Source organism: Patagioenas fasciata, chromosome 6, assembly GCF_037038585.1.
Source record: "Patagioenas fasciata isolate bPatFas1 chromosome 6, bPatFas1.hap1, whole genome shotgun sequence".
In the NCBI taxonomy this organism is placed as follows: domain Eukaryota; kingdom Metazoa; phylum Chordata; class Aves; order Columbiformes; family Columbidae; genus Patagioenas; species Patagioenas fasciata.
Window position 1 is genome coordinate 29,301,242 of NC_092525.1, and position 21,277 is coordinate 29,322,518.

The 21,277-nt window shown below is 40.6% G+C and overlaps 2 protein-coding genes across 4 annotated transcripts in view; one reads left to right on the forward strand and one right to left on the reverse strand.

Annotated features, from left to right (window-relative positions):
• The window catches only part of LOC136103687 (glyoxal reductase-like), a 50,596-nt gene extending 49,555 nt beyond the window's left edge, over positions 1-1,041 (reverse strand). For all 3 annotated transcript variants that reach the window (XM_065842021.2, XM_065842022.2, XM_071810360.1), the window contains exon 1: positions 705-1,041. In XM_065842021.2, the coding sequence (XP_065698093.2) occupies positions 705-1,041 (337 nt within the window). The remainder of the gene's footprint in view (positions 1-704) is intronic.
• Positions 998-21,241, forward strand: DPH5 (diphthamide biosynthesis 5). Its single transcript, XM_065842028.2, has 7 exons — positions 998-1,132; positions 3,059-3,183; positions 6,442-6,550; positions 16,551-16,671; positions 18,855-18,894; positions 19,962-20,065; positions 20,992-21,241. The coding sequence occupies exons 1-7, from the start codon at positions 998-1,000 to the stop codon at positions 21,213-21,215; spliced, it is 858 nt and encodes a 285-aa protein (XP_065698100.2). The 3' UTR covers positions 21,216-21,241.
• The last annotated feature ends 36 nt before the right edge of the window (positions 21,242-21,277 follow it).

A 21,277-nucleotide genomic window follows, 5' to 3' on the forward strand; every position in this document is an offset into this window, starting at 1 on the left:
ACAGCCAAAATCATTAGCGTGATAAACTTAATTATGTCACCAAACCTTGGATTTCAAGAAGGAAAAATTGTAATTAAGAAAATGTTTAAAAAAATCTTCACACATCAGATTCTGATCCAGTGCCAGGATTTAACAGCCTTTGAATTCCTTCCCCATACACACAGGCCATGTGTTCCTGCCGCCACAAGGCACAAAGTTCACACAGGCCTCTGACCCTAACACGAAGCCAAGACTCCCACACAGGCTTTCGACTGCAACAGGTGCAGCCGACAAACTTTCAACAAGATTAATTCAGGCTTGAAAGCCCGTTTTAAAGAGAAGTCTGCTCCCAAGCCTCAGAAGAGGAAAAAGGAAAAAAAAAAAAAAAAAAAAAAGAAGAAGAAAACACCAAAGCACCGACTGATATCTTTGTGGAAGCAAAATGAGGGGTTGGTGCTCCCAAGCAGCGAAGCACCTGTTGCTGGAGGCAGCAGCAGGAGCCCCTCAGGGCCCGTGCAGATTCACCGCTAACAAACCCGCCCCTGGCGGCCGCGCATGCCCCTCAGGGCGCTCAGGCCCGGGCCAACAGCAGAGCCAAACCCGCCGAGCCGGCCCGGCCTTGCGGTGACCCCGTCACCTCACGACGTTTCTCAGAGGGAGGTGTCTCGGGCGCCAGTTCCGGCCGGGCCCGCCCCGGCACTTACTTACCGAGCCCCGGCACTTACCGAGCCCCAGCACCGGGATGCTCCGGCCGCTCGCGAGCGGCAGCGCGGGACAGCCGCGCGCCCCGCCCCCCTCCATTGCCAGCGGCGCCGCCATGCTCAACGGCCGCTGCCCGCAGCCGTCACAGGGACCACAACTCCCGGCAGCCCCTGCGGCCGCGCCGTGTGAGCAGGAGGAGGAGCGGGGATGCGGCCAGGCGGGTGACAGCAGCGGGGGAGACCTGGCGCGTGGTGGGGTGTCCCGGCTGATCCCCGCTTCCCTCCCGTGACGGGCGGCGGTCGCGGCCTCCCCCAGCATGCTGTACCTGGTGGGGCTGGGCCTGGGGGATGCCAAGGACATCACGGTGAAGGGGCTGGAGGCCGTGCGGCGGTGCGGCCGCGTGTACCTGGAGGCCTACACGTCCGTGCTGGCGGTGGGCAAGGAGGCGCTGGTAGGTACAGCCCAAGTTACATACGAGTGACAGTGCTGCATGGTAATCTGCACGTCAGCCTCCTCTAAACAACGTGAAAAGTTATGGGAAAGCTCTCAAGAGATAACAGATTCTTTACTGGAGGCATTTTCTGGAAGTCTTCCTGTGCTGATGCTTTTAAAATCAGATCTCAGAATTCAAATGACATTATTTACTTAGTTTATGTTGTTGGCCTAAAACACTTCTTAAAAGCTATTTGATGCTGACCATCTAAATTGGCCCTCAGTTTGGTGAAAGAACTGTATGGACACACTGAGTCTACATTTTAGTTTTTGTCAGGAGGGTGCTTTTTATATATTCTCTAGTTAATGTGCTTTGATTTCCATTAAAGTGTGTAAATAGATTCCATGAGATGAAAACACAGAAAGGTCTGCTTCTGGGAGTGCACCTGATATGCTCTGTAGTGTGCATTTGCGTGCAGTACTGGACTAAAGCCAGGCTGCTCCTGTGGTAAACCTACCCAAATGGATGTAACATTGGTATTGAGTTCTCAGCACCAACTGCTTTGCTTTATAGATCAGCTCCTGTTGCTGCTATGCTACTTGCTCAAGTGCATCTAGTGTAAAACAGAACAAAACAGGGTGTCAAAAATGAGTTGTAGTTTGTTTAATATAGACCTCAGCAGTACTCCAGGGTGGCCATCAAGCATTCTGAATCACAGATATAAGTTTTGCTTATATAATTATTTGGTCCCCTTTCTATTGAATCTGTACACATTGCACTCTGTTTCACAAGGAAAACAATGTCCTCATTTACAGAGGTAGAGAAACTTATCCAAAAATGGTGGGGAAATCACCTCTAGGAAAGGGCACTGAACCCAATAACTGAAGTCCCACATATAGTACTCTGGTGGTTTTTTTTTTTTTTTTATGGAAGCACTGCTCCACTTCTCTAAGTTATGATGGTTCTAGTCAATTCTTCGTGGGCAAAGATGGAGCTATCACTAAAGTCACAAGAAATGTCAGAGGAAAATCTTTCTGAACCATTACTGACTTAATAGTTTTATCAATTTGTTAATATTTGTAATACCACCCAAATTTTCTGAATACTATTTAGAACAAAACCACCTTTTTTGGTCTATGCCCTGGAAAACAACCTTCATCTAATAATGTAAAGACCATGTGAAATGTATGGTGAAACATGACTTACAGAGACAGGTATGTTTGGGATGGTCAAATAGCATGTTTCTAGAACTAACTGAAGTTTTATTACACACATGAGTTTTATTTGCACATGGAAATAAAGGCATTTAAAACAGAGACACAATGATTACTGAGCTGCTGGACAAAAGCTAAGGGGACAATCAAATACATGTTTATCTGTATACATGACAAAGTATTTCTTAGAGAGACCTAAAGATGAAGGATTAATATGAAATCAATCATTAGATATGATTAGTTACAATGTACTAAGGAAAAATTAAAAAACCAAGGTTGTAGTCTATCTGGTGTCATATTTGTATCTGGTTTGATGTCAGTATTATAACTAATTTAAGCAGTTAGGCTCAGACTTGTGAGAAGGGATGCCTGACAGTAGGATGAGCAGTTAACTGTACTGAGAGTGTACCCAGGTACCTTTAGTATACGCGGGTGCAATTGAGCTACTTTTGGAGCAGGTCCTCAACTGACACGGAAAGCATAAACAAGTCAGTATCAGAATAATGTGCTTGCCTAATTTCTGTCAGCTCAGGAGCTGCTTTGTGGGAAGCTCAGGTGTTCTTGCAAGTGGAGGCTGGGTTCACTAGGCCATGGCTTAGACTGCTGGGGACGATAATAAAGGTGGCCTTTCCAGTGTCCACTGTCTGTGTTCCTGGGTGAGCACCCGGAGAGATACAAAACCACTCCAAAGTGTCTTATTTTGGTGTTTGTCATTAATTTCAATTTCTAGGAAGAGTTTTATGGAAAAGAATTGATTTTGGCTGACCGAGAAATGGTGGAACAAGAAGCAGATAGCATTTTAAAAGAAGCCGATGTTTGTGATGTTGCGTTTCTTGTCATTGGTGATCCCTTTGGGTAAGACAAAACAACATTTTAGTTATTGCTCTAGCTTGATCACTCTCTTTTTTCAATAGGAATTAGCCATATTCTATAACTGTAATTGTTTATGAAGAAGCTGATTTTCAGACCAAAACCACTTTCTATGTCTTTGTATATATTTTTAAATTGCATTAGAAATAGACATGCAACTGTATACACTTTACCTTGCTTTGGAGTTTCCTTGCCCAGATATCCCTTACAGGTAGGAATGTGGACCCTCCAGGATGTATAAATCTTTCCTTCAGCAGTCACTTATAATTTCATTCTCCATGCTAGCTTTTACAGAGAATATTTTGTTCCAGGTTTTATCTGCAAACAGAAGAAATTCTAGGATATCACATAATTAAGACATTTGCTATATTTTGAGAGAGTATTTTTTAGTTGCTAGTTGGACTTACAAACCACAGCTTTTATGCTCAGTTTTTTCAGAATGACTACTGATTGTTGGTTGTACAGTGCTTCTGCTTCAATATATGCTAGTTTTTGAAATAACTTAGGTCATTATAAATGTTTTCTCAGTGTGGTTTAATAAGGCCTTTGTTTTCACTTTTTACTCCTGCTGAAAAGTATACTCTTTTTCTATCACCAAAAGTGTCTCCTCCTGTCTTTTTAGTTAGGCATCATCAATCTGCAATGTCATGCCATACAGAAGAGCTTTTAGTCTCCAGCTGGTGATTCAAGTTTTATACCACAGTGTTAAGGGCACAAGAAAAATCAAATCACCGAGTGCCCTATTTGTGGATGAAAAAATGGAGAGGGTTTATGAAAAAGAGGAGCAGTGTGCACATCTGTCAAAAGTGGATAATTCATGTAAATACAGGTTGAAGTGACCTGGCAAGAGAATATTGTAGTAAATCAGTACTTATGGGCAGATGATGCTGTGTTTTGGAAATATTAATTGTATTTTTAATGCGTGTAAATATTAAAATTAGAATTCATGTAGAGTGTAGAGCCACGTTGCCTGTACCCTTGTGCTCTGATCCAGTGACTGATGTAAGTACACAACACGAAAAAAAACAACCTACATGTATTGAAATGTAATTGCTACTTGTAAGCAGTATCTTCATCTGCCTCAGTTATCATTAGTTTCAGTGTCAAAATACTTCAGTTCTGATGAATACACTGCATCATTGTAGAAAAATACCCTTTTCTTAATGAGTTGCTTCTTTCTAAATGTTTATGTTCTTAGTTCTTACTATTGCAGCACACAGAGCCCTAGGGATTTAGGGGTTCATGAGGTTACTAGGAAAGAGTACTGAACATTTCTGTCCCAAGGGAAGCCATACGGGAGGAAGATAGAAGCCACATGGCTGCAACTGATCATAGAGTTTCAAGTATATTTGCTGGGAGGAAGAGTACTTGGCAGCCTTAGGAGATCTCAGGTGTTGGTGGTTAATGGCTAGAGTGATCAAACAAGCTGCGCCCCTGTCACTTTTTACTGCTGGTCACTGCAAGTTTTTATCTGCATATGTCGTACCAGCTATGGATGTGCTAGCAGGAACCTGACAATTTTAGTAGTATACTGGAAAGCCCACCTTCATCTAGCCTGGTGCTAACATTTATATTATAACTACCCATAAAATTTAAAATCTGTATCAGCAACAGAAAATACTAGTATAGCTCTGGGTGCAGAGCTGACTCCATGAAGCCTTTGCTGGTATTAGCTGAGTTGCTTGTGAGGGCACTTCTGCTTTAAGCTGCAGCCATTATGGACAGATCTGTTGGGACAAAGTATTGGCTGGAGAAAATTTTAGTGAATAAAACCAGCTGATCCCTTGGTCAGTATTAGCATAACCACAAAATCCTCCAGTGCTCCTTGTCCTATGTATGTGAAGGGAATAATAACAAGGCTGTAAAACTGGTCCCCCCTTCTCTTCGCGCAGGTGTTCTTAAATCACCTTTGCTTATGGAAGTCAGGAGCATAGTTTGTTTACTAACCAGAGGGTTGGTTTAGATCACTTTACTGCATTCTCCTAGGTCTGGGAGGCTGTTTGTATCAGGGTCTCTGATTTCCCAAATTCAGATTCCTTTGGGTTTTTTTGTCTAGTGAAATTGATTTAATTTTAAAATGATTGATCCCTACAGTCTTTCTAGCTGCTGCCACATTTGTGTTCCACTCTGAAGCACCTGATCTGCTGATTGGTGCCTGTCAGACATGCGGTGTCAGAATTATCAGACTAAAAATGAGGGGAGTTCTGTTAGGGCAGCTGAAACAGGCCAGGGTGAAAGCACTCTTCCTATTTAATTATTCTGATCAGCATATGCTGTTTCTTTCTTTGCTTCCTTCTTTGGAACGTCCACACAGAAATGTGTGACATATCTTGGAAATGAGATGGCTAAACCGTTGTTCAGGTTTGATAAATTCAGGTAAGGGGTAGATGCATTTTCATATTTCACACGCAAATGTGAATTGAATGCCTAGCATGGAAGCAAGCACACACGCAAGCAAGATACATATGTAAACATTGTTGCAATTCAAAGATTTGCTGGATCTATATGTACTTTCCATTTCTAACCCCAGTTGTGTTAACTACTAGCCCAGTCATTCTTGCACCAATCTCTGCAAGGTGTTTATTGAGCATTAGACCTGGAGCCAAACTTAGCTCAGTTCTAAGCTTAATGAGAAATTTTCTTAATTATTTCAGAATAAACCTGATCACTCAAAGTCAGTATAAAAGCTGGTTTAGGCTAAGGATGACTTTTTTAAGTACTGCATGCACTTTACCTCAGTCTGTTCAAAGTTCTTGTTTGAGTGTGTTGCTTTCCTAGCACGCACTGCTGCCGATGGGAGAAGGCCTGGCTGTGCAGCGAGTAAGGAAATGTTGGAGTTTTGTTGAAGCCTATGCCAAACAGACCTGATCTTTACAGTTTAACAGATGTCCAGCTGACACCTGCAGAAGACAAAGGATAAATGGAACTTTCCTTTTCAAGTACTTGCCAAAGCTACTTTAAAAAGTAATGGTTGTGTTGGTGCTACAGTTTTAATGATGCCAGAAAGTTACAAAGAACTGTAACAGACCAAGGATGCCTGTATTTTTCAGCTAGGGAGGATGACATGGAAACCTTACTGGAGTTTTTACTTTCCAGTAACAATTAGTCAAGTTGCCCTTTTGGGACCTCTGCATTGCCATAGTTGTGAAGGGTTTAATTTTACTTTCAAAACAAACTATAATGCTAGTACCACTTGATCACTTTATGTTTTCAATCCTTAATTACTTTCTGTTCTCAACACAGGGCCACGACGCACAGTGATTTAGTATTACGTGCAGTAAAATTGGGGATTCCATACAAGGTCATTCATAATGCTTCAATAATGAATGCAGTGGGCTGCTGTGGTTTACAGGTAATGTTTTTGTATATATGCTATTCCACAACTGCTAAACTTAGAATTGGTTAGCTGCTCTACTGCTGTGGCAGTGCATGTTGCAATCTGATGTTTGGAGATCTGTAGCAACTCTACACTCTTGTCAGAATTTGTTAACACTTCCTTTTCAGCATGTTACATGTCAGCAAAAGTCCCTTTTGTTGAGCATATGTGTAAATGGATAGTAACACTTCTATTCTTGTCTGCCCCAGGAGACACTGATATTTAAGTTATTTTACAGATAGAGCTTTGCTCACATTGGCTTCCTTCTACTACTGGTGTCACCTAATAAGTTTATTCTTAACTTAGGTTGTTATCCTGTTGAAAAATGTGTTGGTCTTGTCATAAAAGGAATATATGCACAAGCCTGTCTATATGCCAAACTCAGATCATAACTAATTAAAAAATCTTATATATGATGCATTCTTTCTCTCCAAGGTTAGCCTGTCTTCACTTTCTGCCCATCTGCTGAGAGGAGGGATTTGCCTAGCCAAGGACTAGAAGAACAAATGACAGTTTTTGTGCTTTTTGAATGGCTGAAATAGAAAAGGTCTTGTGTCCCCCAGGAAAATACTTCACTACTTCTTTTTGCACATGTCCATTATTACTTTTCCCACATCAAAAATGTTATGGCAGTGTATGTAATGTGACTAATCACATATAAATTAGTTGAAGCTTCCCCTTCTTGTCTTTATTCGTTACTGCCCTCTCAAGGTTCAGAATCATTCCCCATGTATGGGAACCCCTAAACCAAGCTCCCACTTTAGCAAAATCCAAAGCAAGCACAGTAACCTATATGTATCACAGGCCAGAGTTGAGGGTTTAAACCCTAAGTTTTCATCAGTGAAGGAGGAGTCATTCCTTCCTAGCTTAACATAAAATAACACTTTTTTTTTTTTTTTTTAATTTCAACAAACAACTGACACCTTCAGATTTACACTGACAAACTCCATTAGCCTTATTTCAATGCTGCCCAGCACCAGAAAATCTGTTGCAATAAGTTGGGTATTATCTCTGGCTTTGATCCCATCTGAATGGTTTGGAAATGTGAGAGGTCTGTCTGATTTGGCAGTTCAGCAATGCTGCATTGAACAGCTGTTCTGAGAGGTGAATGCTAATGCTAAAGGGAATGCTGCACAGGATTCACGTTCTTTATGGTTCTTCCCATGAGCACTTTTCTTAGTGATACCTGCCTATTGCTGTAAGACGGGCAAAATTATCTTTTAGGAAGGAAATAGGCTCCTTTGTGTCTAAAATCTACATGTACAGCAGCCAGATGGCAGCTGCCGCATGACTGTACTTACTGGGGCGGGTAACACAAGAGTTGGGGCTGGGGCTCACCCTTTCCCCTTTTGGCTTCATACTGGTACAAAGTTTGCTTCTGCTGTCAAGCTGCTGACAAGTAGTTTCTACTACCCACTATCTTTTTACTATTCTTTGATGGTCTTTAGCAAGGACAATGCGAGGCTCGTATTCCCAAAAAGAAGAGGTGACTTAAGTTTTCTGAAAGTTTGCTTGCCCCACAACTCCAGCTAGGCATGGGAATGGCAAGTGTAGAACTTCTAGTTTAATTTAAAAAAGAGCAGAAAACTAACTGGGAGTATATTGCAACCATTCCATACAGTTTTTGACATACGCAGAGTTTTGAAGATTAGTTTACTGTTTCCTTACGCCGTGCTGAAGGGGACAGACCATGAAGGAAATGTGATGTTATTCACTCTGGCATTGGTCTCCTTTTCCATTCTGCCTTGGGAGGGTCTGCCTTCTCATAAGTCAACATTCCTGTTGTTGTATACAGCAGTTTAGGAAATAGTGATCATATTGTATTACCAGACAGACTATAACCAACTATATGTTTAACTCTTTATTGCCCCTTATAGGCATAAACAGCAAGTGAGGGGTATCTTACAAAAAAGTAGCCTGGATTTAATTAGAGTTGTGGTGGAACTTTATAATTTCTTTCAACAGTCTTTACATCTGTGGCTGTCTCCCACCATCAGTTTAGCTTTGGAGTTACTGCATTCCAAATTGCAAAGTTGCTGTCAAGTGTAGCAGGGATTCCTCTTTTGCTTCACCACAGAAAAGGCTTGGCTTTTTGTCTCGTTTTAATCTGATTGTGATACAAAACCTCTTTCTTTCTTACTAGAGAAAAACAGGAAACACCTTTATACGCTGTTCTGAAAGCCATGTGCGTAGTGAGCTGTATCTGATGATTAGGCCCTCAGTAAAATTCAGCTACACCCCAGTCTGTTCACAAAAGAACATATTTCTTGTCAGAGCAATGTTTCTGTGCAGCCAACAACGTGCTGGTAGTTGTGCAGTTTTCCTGCACAGTTGTGAGTTAGTGAAGTCAGTAGAGCATTAGTGATGGTTTGTCACCTTCAATTCAAAGATGTATTTCTTGCTAAATTGTAAAGAAGGGTGAATATCTATTTTCAAATACTTTTTTTTTTTTAACCCTCTTGCCTATTTAACAGAATCAGTGCAGCTGTTTTGAAGGCTGCACAGGTGGAGACTGTATTTATACAAAGAAGAGAGGTTTTTCAGTTTTGAAAATGAAACTTTTGGAACTTCTAGGAAGCTCTCAGTTTGATACAATGAGCTATAGGTGTTGCAAGAGGAGGTAGTATAACTTAGCACAATATTAGTCTGACTTGGCATAAGGCTCTATGACCTGCTATGGCTCCCTTTTTTACACTGTTCTTGCTGTGATTCACTGTGTCAGATTTTTTTTTTTTTCCAAGGCTGAAGAAAATAATTTCCCTCAAAAATAAATACAGCTTGTGGGGGAGAAGTCAGGAAAAGTGCCTGTGTGTGAGTGCCTCTTGGCATGTTCTCTACGGGTTCACCTCTCATCTGGAGTCTGACACATAGGTATGTTGATCACTCTGACACCAGTTGTAGTGAAGAACTGCCACCAGTGAGGAAAGTCATGTAGTTTGGTATCCACACATGCTGCCAGGGAGGTCAGGGAAAGGAGATGGAAGTCCTCAGGGGAAGGCAAAAATTCTCAGAGAGCACTTCTGCTGGGTGGGAACTAGCGAGACAGTTCAGCTTTCCACATCAGCAGCTGCACTGTAGTTCTGTAGCTTTGGAAAATTCAGTATTTTAGGTAACAGCCTTACCTTTGTTCTACCACTGCTCTGCCACCCTGTGAGCAAGACATTGCCTTGGCTTTATCCGACTAGGATTCAGCATTGCAAGCTGAGACCAAAGGGAGAGCCTAGCCTGACTTCCATGGCTTTATCTATACCCACACTCAGTTTTTCAGAATAGGGCTGATCACTAAGACTTTTAGTCCTAGAATAAAGAGGAAGAAAACTCAGGATTTCCAATTTATACGTTTTTCCTTCCTTCCTAATCTGCATGACATCTGGGTTAGTTTAGGAAGGTGACTGGCCAGAGCTTTCAGGACAGAATTCAATCAGACCTGGTTCTGGTAATGTGTCTTTGAGGTAGCAGTGTGGATGGTCACGCACACGAGGAAGACTCTGCATCATAATGACCTGTGATGCACGTGAATGAATGATGCAACTTGAAATGGCTTGAGATAACGGCATTACTGTAAAAAACGAGGATTGAAAACTAAAGTGCAAAGCTGGACACAAACCGTGGGATGAGACAAAAGACTAAAATGATCCACTCATTTCTGGGAGAGTGGTGTTGCTGGTTTTGGAAACATTTACTTTGTTTTAGTAGAGTAGCTAGGAAAAAAACATGCCATGGCAAAGACCTGACTTTCTGTTCAGACATACCCACTTTCCACCTGAATAGCTTCAGAACAAACATCTGCATGTCCCCTTGTTTCTTCCAGTGACTCATCTCAGGCTTTTTGTTTGCAGTCCAGTTAATTCTTATAAGACAATCACAGTTAAAGTTTTGTCTTTTCACTACTAGCTGATGACTTAAATGCAAAAGCAAGTGCTTAGTATGTTATTTTTGAGTTTCAACAGGTGAGTACATCTTCAGTGTCAAGTAGAAAAATATTACTTATAGATAAGGAAGCTGAAGGACGCTATCATTATTCGCTGTGTTCATAGTCAAATAGAAAACTTGTAGTAGCTGCAAGAGCGGAACCTCTCAGCTCCACCCTGTCTCTGTGCCCTAAAAGTCAAAAATACTTACTGCTCTAATAGGAAGGGCTCTACACAAAATGTTTTTTATTCACTGACAGTTAAACTGTTTTCCATAACTGGTTGGTTTTCTCACATACCTGCCAGCTTCTGAGCCTTTTAGAAGTTGGCATTTGTCTGTCAAACTCACTAAAGCTTAAATCAGTGCTAGTCACACTGCTTCATTAATGACAACTGCTGTTCAGCTTAGTGCCATTTGTCACCAGCAAACATGACCCAGAAACATCCGTTTAATCAGAATAGATTTTTTCTTCATTTAGGTATCTTTGTTTCAGATTATTAACCCAAGTGGCCAGGGTGGGAAGGAATCATTTGATGTTGCTGGGAAGAGTCTTAGGGGGTTATTAAAGATAAGGTAACGTTACCTTGGAGAGAAAATTCTATCCTGGCCGAGTTTGCTTGGAGCTTCTGAATTTTTTGATAGCTGAATTTTGTTCTGCTTGTGGAGTGGCTGTTTCCTAAGTGCTGATACAGGAGGCAGCCAAGAGAAAAATGTGTTTTTCCTTTCAGCTGCTTTTATGTGATTTGTCTCAGCTGCCTCCTAAGGACTGCAATCATGTGGAGTGGGCTTCCCTCAGCCAAACATCCTTTTCTTCACAGTTCCTTTCTCTCTGGCATGTACTAAGGGCACAGGAGGTTTTTGGGACAGCTGAGCCAATCTGTTGGCTTGCACTACAAAAAGGAGTCATAGCCCTGTGTGTGTGAATGGTAAAAACCTCCAGTTTCATGTGAAGGTTCTCATGAGAGACATTCAAAATTGCTAAAGATCTGTGCTACTAAATGAGATAGTGTAAAGGGCTAGAGCTACGCTTGTGGTTGTTTCATATGACCAATTACAAGCAAAAATGAAACTTGTCTGATTCTTGCTACCCTTTTGTTGATGATTGTTTTACTGTCCTTTGTCCTTTTGAGCTGTTCTCTTGCAACCATATATACTATAAAAAACAGTAGAAGCCCTTTAATCTCATGCATATGGTCTGAAGGGTTAACTGGTTACAAAGGGTAAGGTGAAAAATCTGACATCTTAGGTTCCTTTTTTTGATGATGTACATTGCATAGCATCACATCAAAACACTTATGACAAGGATAAACAAAACATGTCTTTGTTTTTCTGTGTATGGTCATTGGGATTTATCAAGAAGCAACCTGGGATAATACCAGGTGCTCTACAGTCTCCAAATTCCATTGAGGGACAGCCTTAGGAGGAGTAGCCTTAGGAGAAAAAGCCTCAGGTTTTTGTCAGTGGGATGTGATCAGGCTGTGCAATATTTTCATTTCCAGAAGAACACACTTGTCCTGTGAGAACTCTCTGCAGTGTAACCTGTGGCTGTCTCAGCATAGAACATAAATGAGTGGCAGTTCAGGTTTACAGGTGTTTGCATGTGTATCCAGGTGCCAGGTCTCACAAATGTCATGCTAAGACTCCTTGTCACCTTCTTCCCCTGATGTGTGTCCAGTCCTGAAGCTGTTTGAAATTTTAGGAAAGGAGGTAGGTTCATAAGCGACAAATTGCTTTGTCACTGTTGCAGCTGATACAGCAATAATTCTGGTAAAGATGCTGTAAAAATAAATGTCTGCATTTTGAAATGTTTACTTCTTGGTTTCTCTGCAGCTGTTGCCCTACTGACCTTCAATATTATCTCGCCTCTTCTCTCCTGCTTGCTTTAGTACTTTTTAGAGGGAATGGGGGATCTTCCTTTTTTAATTTCCCTATTTAATCTCAGCTTGTTCCTTCTTTTTATCCCCTGTATTTTTGTGGAGATTAGCCACACCAGTATTTTAAGTGAGAACTGTTGATCTGGACAGCTTCAGGTGTCTGATGATGTTCAGACTGGCCACTAATGAAGTCGCTCAGTAGTTTCATTGAAATTTCACTTGCATGCAGGCTTTCCAAGCTGAGACCATGGTACAGCACTTTTAGTCTTGTAGTTTGTTCTGGTCTCTCAATGTGCAATCAATTCTGTTTATATAAACAACAAGTAAAATAAGAAATATCATTAACAGAAGGGTTAAAAATACAAGCCAAAACCAGGCACCTCAGTACCAAGAGTTGCCAGACATTCTTTCCTATTATGTGTGTAAATAAAATAGGAAGTTATAGCTGCTTCTGAGATGATGAAAGTGTGAGTTGAGGAACAGCTTTCTGCTGTATTTTGTGAGAGGCAGAAAACTCCAGCAGACAGAGCACTGCCTTGGAGCATAGAGTTCTGGCTTCCTTTCCTGACTTCAGCTATTGCATTGCAAAATTTAAGTGCACAAAGCTTTGCTTAAGCCAATTACTACTTGGGTGGGGGTGAGGACTATTTCCAAAGACCAAGGTCTTTCAAAATGACCTTTTGAAATTTTTCTGTGAAGTTTTTGAGCATTAGGGAGAAGGTAAGCAGGTTGGTTTCCAAGCTGAGAACACGAAATGTCTGTCCAACTATTACACTGAGCCCCTTTGAAATTCTGTCACTTTTGTGCCTGAGCAGAATGCAGGCACTCTAACAAATCTGATAATTAGTCAAGTGTGATGCTTGAGATGTTTTAGCTTGCACTGAACAGATCTTGCCCATTCCTAACCCCAGCTGCTTAATGTAGAGTGCAGCACACAGAAGACCGCTGTGAAATTTCATCTGCTGTTGCCTCTCTTTAAAGCTGTGCCAGGAACTGTGCAGCATGATCCTTTCACTGGAAATATACAGAGCTCTTCATTAGCTTATAAGACTTCTTCTTAGCAATCTCAAAGCATGACATTAATCCATAGGTGTGTTGTAAAACACAGTGTGTCACAGTTTTATTCCAATGACAAGCATGTTTTCTGGAGTTTTGGGGCCCCATTCAGTCTTTTATGGCTGGTGGAAAAAATATTTTTAAATTTCAGTGGGTTCTGGCTGTGGTGGACCTGCTGTCCACTGTAACTGCTGAATCCTTAGGGCAGTAGTAGAGTTCTTGGTGGTTACTGCTCTTTCTGCATCAAGGCTTTTCTTTAAAGTCTGGTAGTTCATGCTAGATTTCAGGAGGTAGAAATTAGAACACAGCACAGGGAACTGTATTAGGAACAAATTGAACCTGCATGAGGTACAGGGAGACAGTTAAAAATGTAATTTCTGATACAGTTATGTGTTGTTTCTTTAATGCAGGCTTGCTCTGGTGGAAGAGCAGTGCCTCTGTTTCCATAAATGTCACACCTCTGCAGAGATCAAATGCTGGACGAGAAATATTTGTTTGTGTCTGTAAAAGTGCTTGTAAGGTAATTGGTTACACATAGTCAAGCACAATAAGGGTATCCGTTTACTGCTTCAGTTCCACAGCATTCAGAGATCGTTGGCATACTTGAAAGTTTCCTAAGTAGTATTTTTCCATCTTTAATTTTAAATAAAAATATGTATGCATTAATAGTAGTAAATCTATTCTTTAGAATTTAGTTAGTAGAGGGGTATAAGTTGCAAAGGCATTTCTAGAAGGTTAATAAGATATGCCCCATTCCATCTTGTTGGTGTAGAAGTTACTTGTGTGCTGCCCAGGTGCTGAGAAAACAAGTGTATTTTTGTGAGACTGCAAGTGCAGTTTTCTATTATATCAATACTTCGTGAAAATATTTTGAAGTTGTTCCTAGCACGTAGACAGGGCATTTCTGACAATGTTTTATTCTTTTTTGACATTCAGACTTCAGTTTTAATGCAAAACCTGGTAAACAATGGACAGATTCAGTGAATCTGACTGGCAGTGCTTGCACAAAAAGGATAACTTGCTTAACTTCTTGTTGGCATAGATCATGGAGAATCTTTGTAATGAGCAATGGAAAAGACAGAAATACCAATCAGAAGGAGTACTGTAGAGTATAAAGTTGAATGCTCAACTTGTTTTGCAGTATGTGGCAGAATGATCTAAAACATCTGATTCCCAACAAAATACTCAGACAGTAATATTTTGCCCATTTCTGCACATCCTTTTCTTTGCTGAAAGGCAGAGGTGGAAGTTCCTGTCCTTCAGGTTATCAAAATGCCAAAGGGACTGGGATTTGAGGTTGATCAAGGCCACATTCTGTGCTGGAGGGAGGCAGCTGCTTTGGGAAATGAGCGCAGGGGCGCTCAGGTGGCAGAGGGTAAGCTGGGCGGTCGGGCTGCTACGGGACATTCAGCAGTTGCTGATGACTGGAGGGGCACCACCAAGGAGATTGAAGGTTAACTTGCTTGCAGGCACTCTGACAGTGCAGGGGAAAAAGGGAAACTCCTGGTTTTAAAAGTTTTTCTTCAAGTTCTAGCAAGCCACCTGAAAAATGGGCAAAACATACCTTGTTTTTTTCTTGTTCTAGAACACAGCCTTGAAATAGTTAACAGGTTACATCAGGAGCAATTAATTTGGTTCAACCTATATTTAGTTTACTGGAAGAACCTTTAGATTGTGAAATGTGTGCTGTGTGTTCTTGTCCTTGTGCTAGAATGAAATATTTGAAAGAGGAAATGTTTTCACTAATGTTCCAGGAATCTTTGAATAAACACTGTTCCTATCAGCACAAATGGTTAAAATCTGAGCTTTTGGTCCCTTGAAAACAAATGTGTTTCTGATTTGATTCACATTCTGCTCTGCCAGCGTAAAGGACTTAAAACCGCAACCTAATGCCACAGTAAAATAAGTATGTATAGGGGAATCCCCAGATGGCGCAGAGCTGCCAGAGCCGCTTCTGCACAGGCCTGTCTGCTCTGCCACCAGCACACACTGTGCCTCCCAGAGGGGGCTGGAAAAGCAGTTTTTCCTTCCAGGTTTCCAGAGAAAGCAGGAGGTTAGTCTCTATAGCTGTTTTTTCTCTGGTGGGCTTGAGCAGACAGAATATTGGCAAGCTGCAAAATTCATCTGGACCCATTCCAGAGTTGAACTGACCAAAATTGATGCATGGTTCTGCCCTTTTTCAAGTTGGTTACAAAAGCTTCCAAGCCAGATGCTGCCATACGGCTTTTGCTTTTGCAAAGTGATTGGCAAGACTTGCTTCAAATGTCTTCAGCAAGATTAGAGACTTCCAGTAAGAAATATAGTCGTGAGTATGTTTGACATAGGATCCGCTCGCAATAATCTTCTTACCATAGGGGCGTAAAAGCTGTTGCATCCCTCTGCTTCATGCACAGTCAGTCCCTGTCCTCAGATCTTCACATTCACCATCTCTTCAGACTGTAACGTCTTTGGCATGACACAGTTTTCATCTGCAGGAAAGGGCTGTTTTAATACAAATACTACTGCATCAGTAGAATTGAAACATTGTAAGTATTATGGCATTATTAGAAGTTGCCTAGCCTTAACCAAAATAAGAAATAATAAGTAATAATTTTGGTGCTAATCTTACAAGGTTTTGCCATTAAAAGGTCCTCAGAATTAAGTAACGAAGAATAGAATGTAGACTGCAAGTTTATTAATATACATTGGAAAGGTGAATGCAGAGATAGGTAAGAACTTTACAGGTAGTTCATTAGTTGTTCTTTAACATGCCTCAGTGTTTGCAGAGTGAAAGAACAACAGCACATCTCTATTATGAAGAAGAAGAAAGAGTTCACTAATTACAGATTTCATTAAAAAGAAAGGTGGGAATGCAAAGGAATGCACTAAAACTAGTCAAGGGATAGAAAAGCGCAGGGCAGCTTTCTTAAAAGGAAGCATTATTTTTAGTGCAATGTTTTGTATTTTATCTATGAAAAAGCAAACTTAGGCATTTTATAGGAGAGTACTCTCCTGTGGTATGAAAATTCCTTCTTAACTAGGCTCAGGACTTTTCAAGGTTGAAAATTGTTGATGCTTTTTGTGGCATTTTATTGCATGTGCTATTTTTTGTTCTTAGTGTGTATGTGTGCTACTGCATTTGCTTTGTTTTACAGTTGTACAATTTTGGAGAGACAGTTTCTATAGTTTTCTGGACGGATACATGGAAGCCAGAGAGCTTTTTTGACAAGATTGAGAAGAACAGGCAGAATGGAATGCACACACTGTGCTTACTTGGTAAGCAGCAGCTCCCCTGGTTCCTTAGCTACCACCTTCCGCAGTGTCCAGAGACAACCATGGTGGGCATGAGATGAAGCCTAAGATTAAACAAATGTTCTTCGCTAACATGAATCTTTGAAAAGATACCAAAAATTGGAACGTTAGCATATGTGTACGTAGAATCAGTTCAGCCATTGTTCATGTTAGAGCGGCCAGGAATTCCTTAATTCCTCTTCAGGAAATCTGTAAGAAATGATGCCTTTGTAGAAGTCAGGAGCAGGAGGCCCATATCTGCTCTACAGATCACTGTGATTTTAAGCTAGGTCTAGCTCAGGATCCAAACCAGAGTGCAGTGAATAGCAGCTATCTTTTATTGACTTAATGAGATTAGAGCTCAACACATTGGACTTTCTGGTGAGCTAAATCATACATTTAATTGCATTGCTATTCTGTAAGGTGATAGTCTTTTTCCTAAATTATCTTACCTAAGGATGTTTGGCAAAAGGTAATTGTCACTTGAGAAGCCTCAGTGCTGTAACAAACCCTTGCTGATGACGAGCAGAACCAGAATAGTGTTCCTAGCTGAGCACTGTCCCCAGGCTCTCCCGTGGTGCTGCCTCATCTTTATCCGACCCAACAGTCCTCAGCTAAAGCCACTTTCCGAGTAGCTGCACCAGCCCAGGTAAATCCTTAAAGATTATGGAGCTGCCTGCATATAAACTGTAAGGCACTTGCATATTGGTATATGTAGTTATATACTTTTCTGTATCATCTTTTAGACACTGCAGTGCTAAATAAATTAATATTTTAAGTAAAAACAAAGTCTGTGGTAGCTGGAGGATCCTGAGCAGGAAACAATTTAAATGTTTAAGCATCACTGCACATCAGACTTTCCAATGCCTTGAAAGTTGTTTGTTTTCAAAATTGGCTAAAAATCAGTATTCTGGTAACTTGTTTTAAAGGATGACTTCGCAAGTGTTTTAAACGAGGATTATTACAACTATAATATGTTAAAACCAAGTATTCTTTAGATATTTTGTGTAATCATTTATACGAGCTCCCTTTTTAATTTTTTTGCACAGTAACGAGTAAAAATGTTGAAACCATAAAACTGCATTATAAATCTCATGTTTCAGGGACAGTCGTGGTACCTGCATCTAATTGTAGCTCCCAGCTGAAAACTACCCATTTCTAAATTAATTGTTCCCTTAATACTACCTGGTCATTGTGGTCTGTGTATTGTTTACCCAACTAGACTAGATTACCAGATAAGCAAATGTGACATAAAAAGGTTAGTGCTGATAAACTTCTGAACTCAAAGTGACTTCACAAACTTATAAGCAATTTGGTAAACTGTGCACTAATAATCTTGCAGATTTGCGTTTATAACCCCTGTCTTCAGAGTCACTTTGCTTTGGGAGTTCATTGTACAGGGCTTTTCAAAAAGGTGGACCCAGTTTGAAATCACTGTGCTTTGAAATTGGGTGCATCTTTTTGAAACACCCTGTATAACTTAAGCAGCACTTTTTATAAAAATCAGGATTATAAAAATCCAGCCTTCACTATGATAATATTTGGGGGGCATTTGAATACGGGTAACATTTGATTGCCTCCTGGAGAGATTGTGGTCAATTAGAATTTCATAAAATTGCAGACATAGAGTCTTACCTGACCCCTTCTCTGTTTTATTTTTGTCTAAATCCTTTTCTTTCCCGAAAGGGAAGATTGTTCTAGATTTTGATTGGACAGGAAGGAAGTGCTAACGAAAGTCAGGTTCCTGCAGGGCAGTGATGTAACCCCTGCCCATCAGTCATACTGTTCTACCTTTGGGACCACAATGTACTCATAATTTAATAGTCTCAGTACCCTGGTGTGCTTACACGTGCTGGCATTTAGTTATCCTATGGTAAATATGCCTGCTGTTTGAATACATAGCAGTATTTTTATTTGTCTGTGTTGTTCTGAAACCTGTGAAACTTTCCCTATCTTTGTGTAAAATCACATGCATAAAATCACAATACCTTGCAATTAATTAACATATGAAACAGTAGAATGTAATCCATATTCCTTTTTCCTGTAACAGCTCAAATGTTGTTATGAAGTCTATAGAATCTGCTAATTAAATTAAGCTTTACCTAGACAGAAAACCAAGTGAGAAGTTTGTAGGGAACCTGCATTTAAATGTCTGTTTTGTTTTACAGATATTAAAGTGAAGGAGCAGTCTCTGGAGAATCTAATGAAGTGAGTCACCATTTTGAAAATACATAGAAACATACTATGTATTTACAAAGGGTTTTTTGGACAAGGAACAAAGGTTCTTTGCCCATAGTCTAATGCTGAACTTACCTGTCTTCTCCTGTACTTCTTTGTGGCCACCATCTTTTGTTTCTTACAAGGAGTGGAACTGTCTTGTTCATTACAATAGGACCTGGCTTTATTTGCAGTAACTGAATGAAGTTGCAGCAGAGCATTTTTTTTAAACTGTTTCTGTGAGAAGCACTAAGTCAGGATGGGATCAGCTTTCTGCTGGGCAAATGAAGTGTTATTTTACTGCTGTTCTGTCCCATCCTCAAACAGATCAATAGCTGAAACACTGTTCTGAATTAATTGCTCCTTACACTGGCTAGAAACGGTCTGAAGTACCGAATACATACTACCCTTTTAAAACATTTAAATAAGCGATGCATAGAAAATGCTCTTAAGTTCATTTAACTGTGTTCAGAAAAGCTCTTGCCACATCTTAATAATCTCTCTGCAATCTATATGTTTTGACAGTGGCGAATATAAATGGTTACTTTATACACATGCTGTAGCTCTGGTCTAAATTAACATTTGTGACGTCTCACAGTATCATTGAGGTTTGTTTATTCTGGAGTTTCAAAATAAAATCCATTTGACTGAATCCACAGTTGGCAAGGAAAGCATTTCATTTAAGAATATATTTCTAGTCTGTAATCATCTGTCTACAGGGCATTTGACAGAAAAACAGCAGTTTGCCCTTGAATTTGAGTCTAATGCATCTTTCAGGAGTAGCTGCAAAACCTGCATGTTGCTTCCAGCAGCTGAATTTGCTTTTAGGACAAACGATCAGCCAGCTGGAGGCCCTGCTGTTTCACAGGTGTGGGGAGAGCACAAGGGGCTTCTGTCTTCCCTAAAAATTGCCCTTTGTGTAAAAGGCCCAGCCTGGGAGCCTGGGCCTGTTTAAGTTCAGTTTGCTGGTCTAGAGGTGTCTTGAAATAAACTGTAAGAATGCTAGGGATAATGAAATGGGTTATATGTGAAATGTCACTATTTTTCTTTCCCTGCAGAGGAAGAAAGATTTACGAGCCACCACGCTACATGAGTGTGAATCAAGCTGCAGAACAGCTTCTTGCCATTATTCAAAACAGAAGGCTCCAAGGACAAGAACCAGGTACTGTTGCTGCAATGTTTCTATCTGCTGCCACCTCTCTCAGGTCACACTTACTGATGAGCTTCTGAACTCCGCTCCTTCCCTCTTCATCTTGGCATTCTCTTGCTCTGCAGTGGAAGTGGGTGGCCTCAAATCCTTGTCGTCAGATGGATTTGGCAGAGGGTGCACACAGTGTAGTTCAGTGAGCGCAGATGAACAAGCACCACTGGCTCTGGGAGGTTTACTCAAAGCTTCTGTTTGGGAACCCGTGCTGTTTCTCTCTCTCTTTAACTGTGAGCTCTTTGATCCATTAAAGTTGCAGGAGGTGAAAAGATTCTGAGCATTTTAGATCAGTCAAGCTTCAAAAATCTCTGCTACATTTTATTTAGACTGGTGACACTCAGCTCTATGCGAGTACCAGCATTAATCTAGGGTAACCCAACAATGCAGAACTGCGATTTTGACCTTGAATTCTTAACACTAGTCAAGAGCACACTGTGAAAGGTGTTTATTGAGACCAAGAGTGAAGTTACAGCAGCTATAAATGACTCTGTGTCACAGAAAAATTATTTCTAATAGCAATTCATTTAGCTATATTCCTCCTTTTAAAAATGTATCCCTTAAGTACTGTTAAAATGAAAATCCTTTCATTTTTTGCCTTTTTTTTTTTTTAGCATGAATCAGAAGCAGCACTTTCCTCAAAGCGGACACAATTTCTGAATGAACTTTGTATTCTAATTCTGCTGCCTTCCCATTCTTGATTATAAACATCCCTAAGATACAGCTTTATTCTCTTTGAAAAACAAGCTGCTTTCTAGGCTACTCCCATGATGTATTAGTTGGGAGGTTTAAGGCAGCAGTGTTAAGGTTTAAGCATTTTGAGTAATTTTTCCTTTATGATAGGACCATTAGTCAATAAATTAAGCATTTAATCTTCTTTCTTACAGGAATTACTGAAGACACAATTTGTGTTGGCCTTGCACGTGTGGGTGCTCCGGATCAGAAGATTGCCTCAGGCACTCTCCATCAGATGTCAGCTGTGGAACTGGGCAGCCCACTCCATTCCTTGATCGTTACAGGCACTATGCATCCTCTGGAATTGGAAATGCTTAAGCTTTTTTCCGTAGATGGTTCCAGTTTTGAAAATAATGCATTTCAAAGGACCACTTAAATAAAAATGAAGCATTTAAATTTTTATTCCACATTAATTTCATGATAGCATGAAGTTATTCC